General features: G+C 43.9%; 1 protein-coding gene across 3 annotated transcripts in view; it reads left to right on the top strand.

Annotated features, from left to right (window-relative positions):
- MTUS2 (microtubule associated scaffold protein 2) overlaps positions 1 to 14,793 on the top strand; it is a 575,343-nt gene that overhangs the window by 493,900 nt on the left and 66,650 nt on the right. The window contains exon 1 of one of the 3 annotated variants that reach the window (XM_086714461.1): positions 10,838 to 11,252. The exons of the other annotated variants lie outside the window; for them this stretch is intronic. Coding sequence (XP_086570587.1) covers positions 11,199 to 11,252 — 54 coding nt within the window. The 5' untranslated portion in view covers positions 10,838 to 11,198. Of the gene's footprint in view, positions 1 to 10,837; positions 11,253 to 14,793 lie in introns of those variants that run through there. 3 annotated transcript variants of the gene reach the window in all.

Here is a 14,793-nt window from a genome sequence, read left to right as displayed (position 1 = left end):
AGAGGGAGACACAGAATCCATAGCAGGCTCCAGGCTCCGAGCTGTCAGCCCAGAGCCCGACGGACACAGGGCTCGAACTCACAAACCGTGAGATCATGACCTGAGCCGAAGTTGGACACTTAACCGACTGAGCCACCCAGGCGCCCCTCATATATTTTTTTAATTAAGATGTTTCTGTTTATTTATTTTTAAGTGCTATTCTATTGTTGTCTTGCTTTGAATATTTATTTATTTATACTTCTGCCCTTGTAATTGGGTCATCTTTTTACCTAGAGGTCTTGATTTTTTTTTTTTTTAATCTCTAAATTGTAACAGGTTTAATAGGATACAGCTTAGAACTGCTAAATATGGGTTCGTTTTCCCAGGACCCAGTGGCCCCTTTCAATATGAAGATTCAATTCTCTGGAAAATTTTCTTACACTACAATGTTAAAGTATTAGACCTGTTCCATTGTTTTGTTTTCCCTCTTCAAGGAGTCTCATACTGTGAGTCTTAATTCTTCATGATCTGTTTTCCATTTAAGCATTTTCTCTATGACCCACTTTACTTCTTTTCTTTTCTCATTTTTCTTTTCTTAGTTTTTCTACTTCTTGAAATATTTCTTGTTAAATTTTCATTTTACTTTTTCTTATCTTGAGCACCGTGTAATTTAATCTTCATTTCTGAAATAATTATCTTTTCTTCCATTTTGAAATTCACTGTCTTTTTATTATTTCCTGTTCTTTGTCCATTTATGTTCTTAGGGCATGTATTTCTCGTTCAAAATCTTTCTTTCATGTTTCCAAATACTATTTTTTGGATATTTAATACAGCTTTGAGTGTTCTTTTATAGATTTCTTCTGTTTCGTGGCTGCTTTCTTGGAGGCCATTTTTTTTTTAATATAATTTATTGTCAAGTTGGCTAACATACAGTGTGTAAAGTGCGCTCTTGGTTTTTGGGGTAGATTCCCGTGGTTCATCACTTACATACAACACCCAGTGCTCATCCCAACAAGTGCCCTCCTCAATGCCCATCATCCATTCTCCTCCTCTCTCCTCCACCCCCCACCCTCAGTTTGTTCTCTGTATTTGAGAGTCTTTTATGGTTTGCCTCCCTCCCTCTCTATTTGTAGCTTTTTTCCCCCCTTCCCTTCCTACATGGTCTTCTGTTAAATTTCTCAAGATCCACATATGAGTGAAACCATATGGTATCTGTCTTCCTCTGACTGACTTATTTCACTCAGCATAATACCTTCTAGTTCCATCTAGTGAAGGTGTAGTAAGGATCGTTATTATGATCATTTGTGAGATCTTTGTATTTGCTTATTCATTGCTTTCTGTTCATTTTTGTCATATTGGACTGCTTTTCAAGATGACCGGTCTAGTGCCTTATTCCGTCAGTGTAGCAAAGTCTGGATTCTTTCATGGTTTGGGGGGAGTGAGTGGAGCCAGGGATTTGTCCTCTGGTTTCTGAATACTCTTCATCTTGCAGGGCCCTGAATTTCCCCTTAAATTTCTCTTCCCCTTCAACACCCAGTTTCCGTAGCGCCCTTCTCTCCTTTGTGCCTTTCTGCTTCCCCAGCCTTGCTTCACTGCAAAGACTGCCGCTTCAGATCGCACATACCTTCAGGTGTCTTCTCTTTAGGCTACACTTGGCTCTGTATTCTTAAGTTATGCTGAGAATGCGGTTTTTATGTATTCTGTTCTTCTTGTTATGCCTTGTCCATTTTGAAGAAACATTCGGAGATATGGACATAGGCAGATTCTGTTGTCTTTCTTCTATCTCCCCTTTATATATCTTTATTGTATTGGTAGAATATACCCCCTTGCTTTTCCTAAAGATATTTATTTGTACTTTTTACCTCTTCTCTCTTTGACGTGAGTGCGTTTTTGGCCTTTAATCATTTATGCGTTAACCCAATAAATATTTATTCAGTAGTACTCTGTACTGCTCAAAGTGGCGAGTGCAACAGTGACAGAATATCACAATCCCAACCTAACTGGGAGCACGTTCTAGTAGAAGGAGATAAACGAACCAATAAGCATGTTGTGGTAAGCACCTTGGAGAAGAAAAAAAATCAGGAAAAAGAGCATAGGGAGTCCTGGGGTAGGTGAGGCTGTGTTGTGAATGTATATAGGTAGTTAAGAAAGGGCTTACCAACATGGCGACAGTGGTTAGGGAACAAGGTGTGGCTATCTGGGGAAATGGTTTTCCAGGCAGAAGGATCAATGGGGACAAAATGCCCAGCATGGGAAAATACAGCAGGGAGGCCAGCATAGCTGGAGTATGGTAGCTGATGGGGAGAAGGCTACATAATGAGATCAGAGAGGTAAGAGAAGGGCCATGAAGGGCCATTGAAAAGACTTTGACTTTCATTTTGAGTAAGAACAGAAGTATTTGGAGGACAGAGGATAGAGAAGAGACATACTATGACTTTTATTTCTGATATTTCTTTTAGTCTAATTTGTTGAGAACAGACTGGAAGAAGGGGCAACAATAGATACAGGAACGCCAATTGGGAGGCTGTTGGCATGATCCAAGTGAAATACATTGGCAGCCTAGACCAGGATACTTAGAAGTGTAGGCAGTGGTCACATGACTGATCTACTTTTAAGGTATAGCAAACAAGATTTGCCCCTGGATTATATGTGAGATTACGGTTCATTACACTATTTGCAAAGAACCGTGGCCACCTTCACTGTAAGCGTAGGCTCTTTGTAAACACCAGATGTAATCACTAGTAGGGGGACACCTAACATTTCCTTCCCTGAAGTGGCAGCGAATTCGGGAATCTGGGTATATGGTGCGGAATAAAAGTTACGTGGTATCATTGGTTTGAGGCCATGGGGCAATCTAAAGCAAGCATTGCTAACGGTGTTATTTGGTGATAGACACACACAGATAAATGGCCAGGGTCTTATCATCAGTGGGATAAAGAAGAAAAATGGTAAAGTGGCTGTGACATCTTTCTTCTGCTTTTATATCGTGAAAGTAATAATGGAAAGCCGCACCCTTAAAATCTTGTACTTCTCAGAGCGCCAAAGCAAAAGAAGAGTTCAAGTGTATGTCAGAGCAGTTTTTCCATCTTTGCCTGATGATGTCTGCACAAATGGGCTCAAGGATTACTGTTTCTCAGAGGTTTTAAACACCTTCCAAATGTTAGAGCAATAGTTGTGTTATTGCATATTAGCAACGTCTCTCTATCCTGAAGTTCTTCGACTTAACTAGGGTAAATCCACTCAGTCTTGTATTTATTTCAACATTTAATGGTACTTACTGTGTATCTGGCACTGTGCTAAGTGATAAGGATACAGCCGTATCTTTACGGGCAGATGCGGTCACTGTTCTCATGAAGTTAATGACCTAGTAGGAAGACAGACGTGTAACAGATCGCATAACTATTGAATTTCCCTGGTGAGAAATGCTACAAAGGAGAAACAGAGGTTTCTCTGAGAACCTCAACCTGGCTGAAGGGTAGGGGACCAGTCTTGCCAAAGGTAAGAGGCCGTATGTTGAGAGCAGTGACACATTACTCCCCTTTATGCAATGATCCCAGTCTGTTCTTGGGGAGATTGCTGCTTCCCCGCAGTATAGTAAGGCGGATTAGAGGATCAGGGGGCTGGAATGGATACTGGATCGGTCACAGACACCACTCCAGTGTCCAGTTTCTTTCACCCGTTTTTTTTATAATGGCTATTACATTGTTGGTTCAGCTCAATGTCCGCTGTGATCAGCCTTCTCATCTAATGTGTGTCAAATAATCAGATGTGCTTTGGAGCTTCGCCAGCTACTATCCACTTCCATATCTGCTACTACCCACCAGTTCTCCACTCGTGTCCAACCTCTGTATCCAGCTAGTAGAGATCATTTTGGATTTCACTGCTTTTAGGAGCGTTGTCACTGCTTCTGAATATAACGCAGAAACTTAAAGGAGGATGCCTCGCTTGGAGTCATCCCCCTCACTGATTCAACAGAAAAAAGAATAATAAAGTTAAAGATTTCTGCTTTGTATTTTCCCTTTCCAGCCCATTCTCACCGCATTAAAATCTCTAGATGGATTGTGTTCAGTAAAAGCTACGCGTATCTTCCTGGCCATCCCCTTTGCTATAATCCAGTGCAAAGGCTCATATTTTCAATGCATGGGAAAAGGAGGGGCAGAGACGGTGGAACCAAAATAAACAGATGGTTGCCTTGACAATCTGTAAGAGGCTCTTTCATGAGCAGTTTTCATGGTTTTCTTTTGAAATAAACAGTGAGACAGTGATACGATTTTTATCTCGTCGACCTCCTGCAAATGGCCCCATGGCTTTCACAGTCCACAAAATACCAAAATGCCTCTGCCAGGAAGCCACCTTTGCTTAGCTTGACTCCTTCGAGGTCCCATCCCACGTCCCTCAGGAAATGTCTCTGGGACCTGTTCTCCGGGGCAGATGTTGTGGGTATGAACGCGAGTGAGGCACAGCAAGGGGGCCGTGATATTTGGGGGGAAGACAGAGAAGGACAATTACCATCACATGAAGCAGAATGTCATTAGCAAGAGCAAGGATACAGAATGACATGACGGCACAGAGAGGGAGAAAATTCCCTCTCAGTGGTAGAATCAGGCAGAAGAAGGAAAGTGGCACTGACGGGGACAAGGGAGCCAAGTTTGAGCAAAAGACTTGGGTCGGACAGGGGTGATTGTGAGTGGGAGATGGGTCAGGAAGTCCAACTTTCAGGAAGATGAACAGAAATAATAAAGTTGAACATTTTAACATTGACTTAGGCACATGGTTTCTACTTTGTCAGTTTAAATTTACTTTTTCAAAAAAAAATTTTTAAATGTTTATTTTTGAGAGAGAGCACGAGCAGGGGTAGGGGAGAGAGGGGGGGAAACACAGAATCTCAGGCATGTTCCAGGCTCTGAGCCATCAGCACAGAGCCTGATGCGAGGCTCAAACTCGTGAGATCATGACCTGAGCTGATGTCAGTCGCTTAACCAACTGAGCCACCCAAGAGCCCTTCTATTGTCAGTTTAAGGTTATTTGCACATTGGTTTGTAAATGTATGTTAACACAAAACAAAAAAACAAAACTACAGTAGAGGCTCTTGTCCCAAGTTCTGAAAATATTTATTTCATAAATACGTTTGAATATCCTTTTGTATTTTTACATGCTCAGATCCCTTATCTAGATTATAACATCGCACAAACTTGCAGTGGTGTAGGGCTTACAGATAATAAAGGCCCAACAAGTACAAAGCAATTAGTACAACTCAGTGGCTGAAGACATAAGCTTTGGAGTCAGATCTGAGTTGAAGACCCCACTCTATCATTTCCTAACTTCATGTTCACCTGACAGGTTAGGTTGGGTGGTCCTTGATATTTCTCATCTGCAAAATGCAGGCAGTATTAGGGCTTATCTTACATTGTTACTCAGCGTTACTCAAGGTTACACAAGCCATTGCACACAAAGTCCTAAGCACAGTGCCTGGCATCTGTTAATGATCAGGAAAGATTCATTATTAGTTATGGCTCCAAAACGTAGAGTGTTTGTAAGATTTTCTCTGGAGACACATATCAATAGGACTTCTAACGTATCTAAATGTTCATTCCTATTCCAGTGCAAGAAAATATGCAGGGAATTAAAACCATCTCAAACTTTTTAAAACATTGAGAACCATTAAAATGCCCCAGATTTCATCAGCTTGTGAGGTCACAGCCTCCTTTTATGCCAAATCACAGTAGTCTAAACCCCCGTTATATATGCCTTCAATAAGTTCAGTCTTGTTTTTCAGATATTCAGACACTTTGCAGGCTCCTTAGAAAATTTTCAGGCGAAGAGAACCTCCCTACCTAGCCCTTGGCTTGCCCTTGTGTTATAGAGTCCAGTTTATCTCCCTCAAAGTGAATTTCACTGAGCATTTTTCCACTTCTAAATGCCCCAAAGGAAGGAGCTGTCCTTTTTCTCGCCCTAGCCCAGGGCTCCATCCCAATATCTTCAGTGACCTCTTCAAAGGACATTTTGTCTATAGGAGGGACCATTTCCTTCAAGGGAAATCTCCCTCCCACCAGGTGGCCCTTAAAAGACAACAAACAGGTCCCAGATTAGGCCCCTAATTCTCATTCCCAACTAGAAGGAACCAGGGCTCCTGGAGGGGATGCCTGGTCCCAGATCTGAAGCAGGAAATATCCTAGATGAGCCGGGGATACTGTGTTGTGTCAGAAAGGAAGGAAGATAGACTTACGTCCAAAGGACCCAGGGGCCAACAAAAAGGTGCTCCCATTAGCCAGAGAGGAAATAAATGTAGCATCTAAAAAGAATATTGGGGGCGCCTGAGTGGCTTAGTCAGTTGAGCCTCCAACTCTTGATTTTGGCTCAGGTCATGGTCTTGCAGTTTGTGGGTTCGAGTCCTGCATTGGGCTTTCTGTTGTCAGCACCGAGCCCGCTTTGGGTCCTCTGTCCGCCTCTCTCTGCCCCTCCCTCTCTCTCTCTCTCTCTCTCTCTCTCTCTCTCTCTCTCAAAAATAAATACTGAAAATATTTTTAAAAAATAGAATAAAATAAAAAGGGTAATAAATGCAATCGACTAAGACACATTGTGTACAGTCACGTGAAAACATGTTTATAATGTTTCGTAAAAGTGAGAGAAAGCAAAAACCTCCTTCAGTATCATCCCAACGCCAAGTCTCCATTCAAAACATTGGCACTTTAAGGGAAAGGATTCAGCATTGATCCTATCGTTCCTGTATAAACTGTATTGCAGGGAAATGAAATCGCCCTGGTTGATGATGAAAATTTTTTTTCTTGCGTGGAAATGCCAGCTAATAAATGGAGAAGGATGACGGAACCAGAACATCCCGTTGTAAGTCCCAGTGAAATAATCGATTCAGGAGTCATCATTAACAGACGAAACCATCAGATGAAAGGTTGATGGGGAATATTATAGAGGAGGAGGTGAGGCTGTCACCTCTGAGCCATTCAGCGTCACTAAAAATGGAACATGGCGTGCTTCCCGATGGGATGTCACAGTATGCGCACATCACAGCTCAGGTACCGTTGCCCAAATAAATCAAACCTGAATCTCATCCAGCCACGAGAACTACATTTCACTTACAGGCATGTAGGAATGAGTCAAATGGGATCATGAGGAAACAGAGGCAAAACCAGAGTGTGGGACATTCTACAAGCCAGTCAACCCAGTTTCTGAACAAGTCAACGGCAGGGGGGAGGGAGGGAGGGCAGAAGTGGGCATTGCTTTTGAGAAATGAGGCTTCAGAGGCAACATCAAATGTAATATGTGGACCTAGTTTGAGTCCTGACTCAAGAAAACCTACTGTAAGATATTTTTTTCTTTGAGAAACCAGGAAGAGTTGTTATGAACGAGGCATTAGATGCCAAGCTATACTGTCAGTTTTGTTCGGTGTTTCAATGGCATTGGGATTATATAAAAGTGTTTGTAATTTTTAGCAATGCACACTGAAGTGTTCGCGTTTTGCTTCAAAATAGTTTAACAAAGAACGTAAAAGGGATACGTGAAAATAAAGTGACAAAGTCTCCATGATTGCTAACTCTGGGTGATGGATGGATGGAAAGGAAAAAAGGGGCTTGGAGGAAGCGTCCCAAAATCTTGACAACTATTGAAACTGGAAATGGGGGGTGCCTGGGTGGCTCAGTCGGTTCAGCGTCCGACTTCGGCTCAGGTCATGATCTCGCGGTCCGTGAGTTCAAGCCCCACGTCGGGCTCTGGGCTGACAGCTTGGAGCCTGGAGCCTGTTTCAGATTCTGTGTCTCCCTCTCTCTGACCCTCCCCCGTTCATGCTCTGTCTCTGTCTGTCTCAAAAATAAATAAACGCTTAAAAAAAATTAAAAAAAAAAAAGAAACTGGAAATGGGTATGTGAAGGTCCTTTGTGTTTATCCCTCTCTTCTTGAGTATGTTTGAAGCTTTTTAACTTACATGGAAAGAGATATGGCACAACTCTAGGACATTGGTGCCTCTCTCGACATCTGGGTTATCTGCACCGAGGGCTTTACCACATGTGAGATTTCAGCAACACTGCAGCGGATGGGCAGGGCCACCCCACTCTCCAGCCCTTAGTACCTTCTGCACAAGAAGGGAAGCAGAGTCCTGGCTTTCTTGTACAGCCTCCCGAGTCCCATCCTAATCTCTTGTGGGCCACTGTATAAGCAAGTAGGCTCATGCATCATCCAAGAACAAGAAGTAATGTTCTAGTACGGTGCGATCTAAATTCTAATTGAGAAAGAAACCTTTTCTTGTGGTGCAGAAAGACAATTGTGCCAAAGAAAGCATGCTTTACATCACTGTGGGGGAGACGTTTAGCTTCTTAGAGCCTCCCCAGTCCTGCTGGCTCCTTCTACAATAGGAACTTTGCCCTATCATTAAAGTACAGTACACAACACAGTATCCCCGGCTTACCTAGGATATTTCCTGCTTCAGATCTGGGACCAGGCATCCCCTCTAGGAGCCCTGGTTCCTTCTAGATCGGATACCTATACTGCCAGGACTTTCTGTTTCCAGGGAGAATGCAAGCCACCACTTTTTTTTTTTTTAATTTATAATTGTAGTTAAAATACACCTAACATAAAATTGACCATTTTAACCATTTAAGTGGAAGTTCAGGGGCATCGATACATTCACATTATGTGCAGCCAATCTCTACAATTCTTTTTATCTTGCAACACCAAAACTGTACCCATGAAACAATTCCCCATTCCTCCCTACTATCCCCCCCACCCCGTCCCTGGCAATCACCATCCTACTTTCTGTCTGTATGGATCAGACTGCTCTGGGTACTTCGTCTAAGCAGGATCATACAGTATTTGTCTGTAACTGGCTTATTTCATTTAACGTCCACGAGGCTCATGTGGTCAGAATTTCCTTCCTTTTGTAAGGCTGAATAATATTCCATTGTATGGATGTACCACATTTAGTTTGTGCCTTCACCAGTCAGTGGACACATGGGTTATTTCCACCTTTGGTCACTGTGAGCAATGCTGCTGTGAACGTGGGTTCACAATATAGAGGAGGTTTTGCAATATAGAGGTGTTCTTCCAAGGTTGCAAAAGTCCCAGGAATAGCTCTCAGTCCGTGTTTCAGCTCAGGGTACCCTGAATTTCTCTCCCTCTGAGAGGAGTGCCCAGGCTCCCTGCTGAGGAGGACAAGCCTGTGTGAGAGGGAGGGAGCTGAGTGCCTCTGACATGACAGAGCTGGGCGGTGCGTTGCCTTCCACCAGTACACTTTGTTTTCAAACAATAAAAGTAATGCATGCTCGAAAGAGGGTTAAAAAAAAAAAAAAAGCAGAGGGGCACCTGGCGGGCTCAGCCGGATGAAGGTCCGACTTCAGCTCAGGTCTGTGAGTTCGAGTCCCGCATCAGGCTCTGTGCTGGCAGCTCAGAGCCTGGAGCCTGCTTCAGATTCTGCGTCTCCCTCTCTCTCTGCTCCTCCCCCACTCGCATTCTATCTCTTAAAAGTAAATAAACGTTAAAAAAATTTAAAGAATAAAAAAAGAAGTGGAAATTTGCTCTCTCACTTCTATTTCCCATTCCCCAAGGGTAGGATGTTCTTATATGAACACTGTGCATTTTCCCAAAAGCTTTCTTCTAGACATATACAAATATGTACATGGGTATAGTTTTGCTTTGTGTTTTATAAAACTTTATGTTCTCGCTCAACAATGTATCATCTTTCCATACAGTGGACTGAGCCATCCAGGGGCCCCAAGATAGATGTACATTTAAAATTCTGATAGGAATTTAATTTAAATAAATAAACACAAACATACAATTTTGGTAAGGACAGCTATATTGCCTTAACAAAGAATTGCTGCAAGTTACGTGTTAGCTTTTTTTTTTTTTTTTTTTTTTTTTTTAGTATCATTGATATACAATGTTTACCTGCTAGCTTTGAAGAAAGGTTTAAGCTTACTTAAGTTTCAAGTTTCAGGCAGACATTTCAGTCTGTTCATGTTTGATCACCCGACATCCTTGTCATCTGTCCAAGCAAATTGAAATAGCCTGTGCTCCTTAATTAAAATCTCCTTGGGAAATCTCAAGTTAGTAAAATTATCTAATGTTACAACTATTGTCTGCTCATAGTCTTAGGCAAATTTCGTGGGCAAAGATGTGATTGTTTATTTCTGCAGATGGTACATTTCAGGATCAGGAGTTCTCCTTTGAGTTACCAGGAAATACAAAGTTACCTCCTAAATGTTTGCATCTTGTTCTTTTAAGATTACATTAAAAAAAAATAAATTACATAAATATATTTTTAGATACCACGTCTCTTCTGAAAAACAAACAAACCTTTGTCTCCATCCCCTTCTGTTTTTGATTTTTAACGGTTTGAAAAATTCCGAATTGCCTGGAAAGATCAAGCCCTCGAAGGCTTTTATGCCGATACGCCCAGGAGAAAGACGTGCCCCAAACCCCGATTTTAATTACTTAAGCCACTCGCGTGGTTTGTGAGTGTCGGCCTGGGCCAGCGACTTCACGAGTCTATCTCCGTTACAAAGATTTCATCGAATCGGGCAAATTTGTTCGTGGCCCACGAATCTGAAACTGAGCCATCGGGGTGGGGGGCGGGGGAGGGTTCCCGGCGGCGACCGGTCCCGGAGACCAGGGGTCGCTGGAGGGAAGACCGCGCCCTGCACCCTGTAGATGTCTGTACTTGCCGGGAACGCAGAGAGCCGCTATTCGCGCAGAGCCAAGTCCCCCCGGGCCCCTGCCGTAGTGCTCAGCCCCGAGTACTCCTGGAAGACCGGGCTCTTCTTTTGTGTTGGCTGCGTCCTCTCCAGGCGTGTCTGCGGCGCGCAGAGGCGCGGCCGCGCCCGGGGCGGGTGGGAGCGGCGCGGCTCCCGGGAGGGGCGGGCTCGCCGGCCTCCGGGGGAGCTGGCCCCGGGAAATGCTCGATTGTTCTGCGACGACTGACTTGCCTCCATCGCAGGATTCCAGTGGCAAAGTGACCCTCCCTTCCCGGCTGCCGCCCTGCCCCTCCCCGCTGCGGGATCCTAACGCGGCCGCCGCGCCGCGCTCCTCCTCCCGTTCCCTCGGGCTGCGGCTTCCTGAAGTTATTAGGAGAAATAAGGTAGCCGAGGGGGCCACATGGAAGTTGTGACAGCTCCCGGCGGCGCACCCCTCTCGCCAGAGCCATCACCTCGCCTTAGGAGTCAGCCGCTGACACGCTGAATGAAGGAGGGCCCGTTGCCAGCCAGTCTGCCGGGATGGGCCACGGTTGCTGCAAGCCTTATAACTGCCTTCAGTGCCTGGACAAGACGGTACTTTGCCTTCCCTGTCCTCCTCCTACCCCTGGGCCGGCCGCCTCTGTCCCTCTTCCCTCGCGTGTGTGTGCGCCTTGTTGGTGAGCCCCAGGCTGCCCTTGCTGGTGCCCGTGTGCTGAGGTGTGCGTGAGTGCGGTCCGCAGACGCGGTCGGCCTCACCTACCCTGCAGTGCCTTACATAATTCCCTGTCCCTCCAGTCGCACGGGCAGCTGTTGCATATTCCCGAAACCCGTAGGGCTCCGCGCAAACGTCTTGAAATCCGGAACGCCGCCGAGAAAGCCTTGGAATAGTCTCAGTGCGTTTGAATGTACCCGTGAGACCCCAGACGTTCCGGCGGGGAATGGAGCTTAGCTAGGCAGGCTTCTTCTGGCCAACTGCTAACTTCGAAAGTTCACCACCCGTTTCTACCGGCGGCATCCATCCTTGCCATTTACATTCTTAGGGTCAGAGAAGCAAGCACCGGTAGGCTTGTCTTCGCGGCGCTTCTTTGCGTGGCATAGGGGGGTGTCCCAGCGAGGTGAAACCTTAAGGAGCCGGAGAGGCCAAGGGTGTGTTCAAGTCTTCACTGGAAGGAAGAGTCACAGCCAGGGAACGAAGGCTAGAGCAGGAAGGAGGAAGCCAGAGCGCTGTGGCAATTCCAACACAAAGCCTTTCTTTGCTTTTGACATTTGCCTGTGAGCTCACAGGGAGATGGGGGAATGGTGTGGTTTTTTTTTTTTTTTTAACATTTATTTATTATTGAGAGACAGAGAAACACTGAGCATGAGCAGGGAAGGGGCAGAGAAAGGGGAAGACACACAATCCGAAGCAGGCTCCAGGCTCCGAGCTGTCCGCACAAGAGCCGGACGCGGGGCTCGAACTCACAAACTGTGAGATCATGACCTGGGCTGAAGCCGGGCGCTTAACCCAGGTGCCCCTGGGGGATGCTTTTAATTTCACTGCTAGAAATAGGTTGGCAGGAAATCTTGTCTCTGTGATGTTTTTTTTTTTTTTTTTCTCACACACATTTGGATTTCTCCAAGACGCATGAAATGGGATTTAATAAAGGGTTGAAATTGCCTCTTTTCTACCCACGTGGGCAGCAGCTACGTAGATAGCTTGAGGTATCATATGTGACCAGGTGAAGGAAAATAAATAGCTTAATATAAAGCTCATTACAAGGAGGCCACCTGGGAACATCTTTCTTATCAGTTCTGTTTGTGAACTTTGACCTAGGAAAATTGCACTGATATTTTAAAAGTTACCCACCCAGTACTTTTGTTCCAATAAGAGTAACTATTTCAATGGGTTTGGCTTCGACTACCATGAGTGCGAACTAAAATATTTATATGTACATTTATGAGCTTTTACCAAATAGAAATAAAAAACATTTGCGCTCAATTGTCTACAAATCCAATATTGAAGCGATGAAGCCTTCTTTCAAGAGAAACGGTCACAAAAAGGTGTTGAAGGAAGCTTTGTAACCATAGTTATAATAAAAGGGAAGGGTTTGCTCCATGCACGACAATATTATAATGTTCCTCTTCCTGAGTCGTGGTACAGAAGTTTTAGAAATAGAAGCTGTAATCTGCAGACCTTTGAGAAAATATAGTTTAAAGTGAACTCCTCCTCCTTTTTTGTTTCAAATCAATTTCTTGAAAGTAACTATCTATCGCTGTGTCATGTTTGAATGTGGAAATGTTGGGAGACAACTAAGTAATACTTCATCTCTCCAGCCAGAGTGATGTTTAAGTAACTTTCAAATGTTTCAACTTTAAAACTCCAAACATAATACAGACTCTTCTTTCCTGATGAAAACTTAGTGTACATATCACTTTCTCATTATGTGTACCCCCACATTTCTTGACTTGTCTTTTGCCATAGTTCAGAGTCTATTCCCCTGGGAGGTTTTGAAACTGTAAATTCACAGGTGCTCACGTGAGGAATTGAGGATTTCCTTTTTTAAGATTAAAAAAAGTCATTATTTTATTTAGCCGTCTGCTTTTCAGGGTACCTTCACAGGCAGTGTGCCAAAATCACTTGTTTATTCAGTGGTCACCTATTGGGCCAGGCGTGGGATGCGGAGAGCGTTATGGGATTCCGCTCCAGTCTCCAGCCCCTTTAAATCCCACGGTAAAATCCATCAGTCTGTTCATGAGCTCTAACAATCCCAACATCAACGTTGAAAGAGGCCTGATAAAATTGTTGATAAAGTTGTTTCTGCTTACTTCAGACCAGCCTCATAAACCTTAAAAGAAAAAGAAAAAAAAAAAAAAAAAAAAGAATTCCTTAGAAGTTTATATGGATACAGGATTTAAAAACTCAATTTTGAGGGGCACCTGGGTGGCTCAGTCGGTTAAGCGTCCGACTTCGGCTCAGGTCATGATCTCACGGTCCGTGAGTTCGAGTCCCGCGTCAGGCTCTGTGCTGACAGCTCAGAGCCTGGAGCCTGCTTCAGATTCTGTGTCTCCCTCTCTCTCTGGCCCTCCCCCCGTTCATGCTCTGTCTCTCTCTGTCTCAAAAATAAATAAATGTTAAAAAAAAAAAATTAAAAAAAAAAAAACCTCAATTTTGAGACCCTAATTGTGAACTGTTAAAACATTCTTAATTCTAGTGCAGCTAAAGATGTTCTGAAAAGAGTCAACGGACAATTAAAGATACTTTTAAGTAATGGTTTCAGAGATAGGGCTCAGAGATATAAACCTGAGATGCTTTCTTAGCATATTCATTCACTGGGAGAAACTACAGGATCTTGTCTAGGGTTATTCAATGAATGAAAATGTGTTAGGTGAATAAATGGTTTTTAAAAGCCGATTGTGCTTTATGTATTTTCACCTCTTCAAAAAACCTATTCGTTGACAACATTTCTTGCCTTCTCCCAGTATTTAGAATATCTATCGCCCAGTTATGATGGGGGCTATCAAAGAATTCTCCCAAGGGCACAACCTGACCTGTGGAGTTACCAGTTATTCCTTGGGTTGTACTTTCACCTTTTCCAGAGAAATTACAAACGGGGTAGGCAACAATAACACATGTAGAGCAATTAACACATTAGTGCAAGCCTGGAGTGTGAAAGTTATGTGGTACTGGCCGGACCTGTTTCTGGAATCTAGTGAAAGGAGAAATCCCTGCTGGAATCCTAGGCAAGGTTTCTTGGAAAAAATGGCACATGAACCGCACTTTGAGAAAGGGGGTGGAGTTTTAATGAACTGTGTGAGGAGTGGGAATGCAATTCTAAGCAGGGAGTGCATGAGGAAAGGTACTTTAGCCCAGTTTGATGAAAGATGAGCATAAACACAGTAGGAAATCCAAGCATAGAGGGAGTGTGGGGAAATATTTTCCAGGCTGAAAGCCAGACCCACGTTTTTTAACTTGAGTTGCAAGAAAGTAGAAATCCATCTTGGGATTTGAACAGAGAGGCAATCTGTGGAAAGACTCACTCTGTAGGTATTTTGGAAAGGAAAAGCGTGACCCAGAGAGGCCATTGGAACACCCCGATGGATTTCAGAGTCTGTTCACCTGTGGACTCGGCTGGTCCAGGATCAAGCCGGCCGCTCT

This window comes from Puma concolor, chromosome A1 (assembly GCF_028749965.1).
Source record: "Puma concolor isolate L17-30 chromosome A1, mPumCon1.1.hap2, whole genome shotgun sequence".
NCBI classification, from domain to species: Eukaryota; Metazoa; Chordata; class Mammalia; order Carnivora; family Felidae; genus Puma; species Puma concolor.
This window is presented reverse-complemented; position numbering and strand designations above follow the sequence as displayed.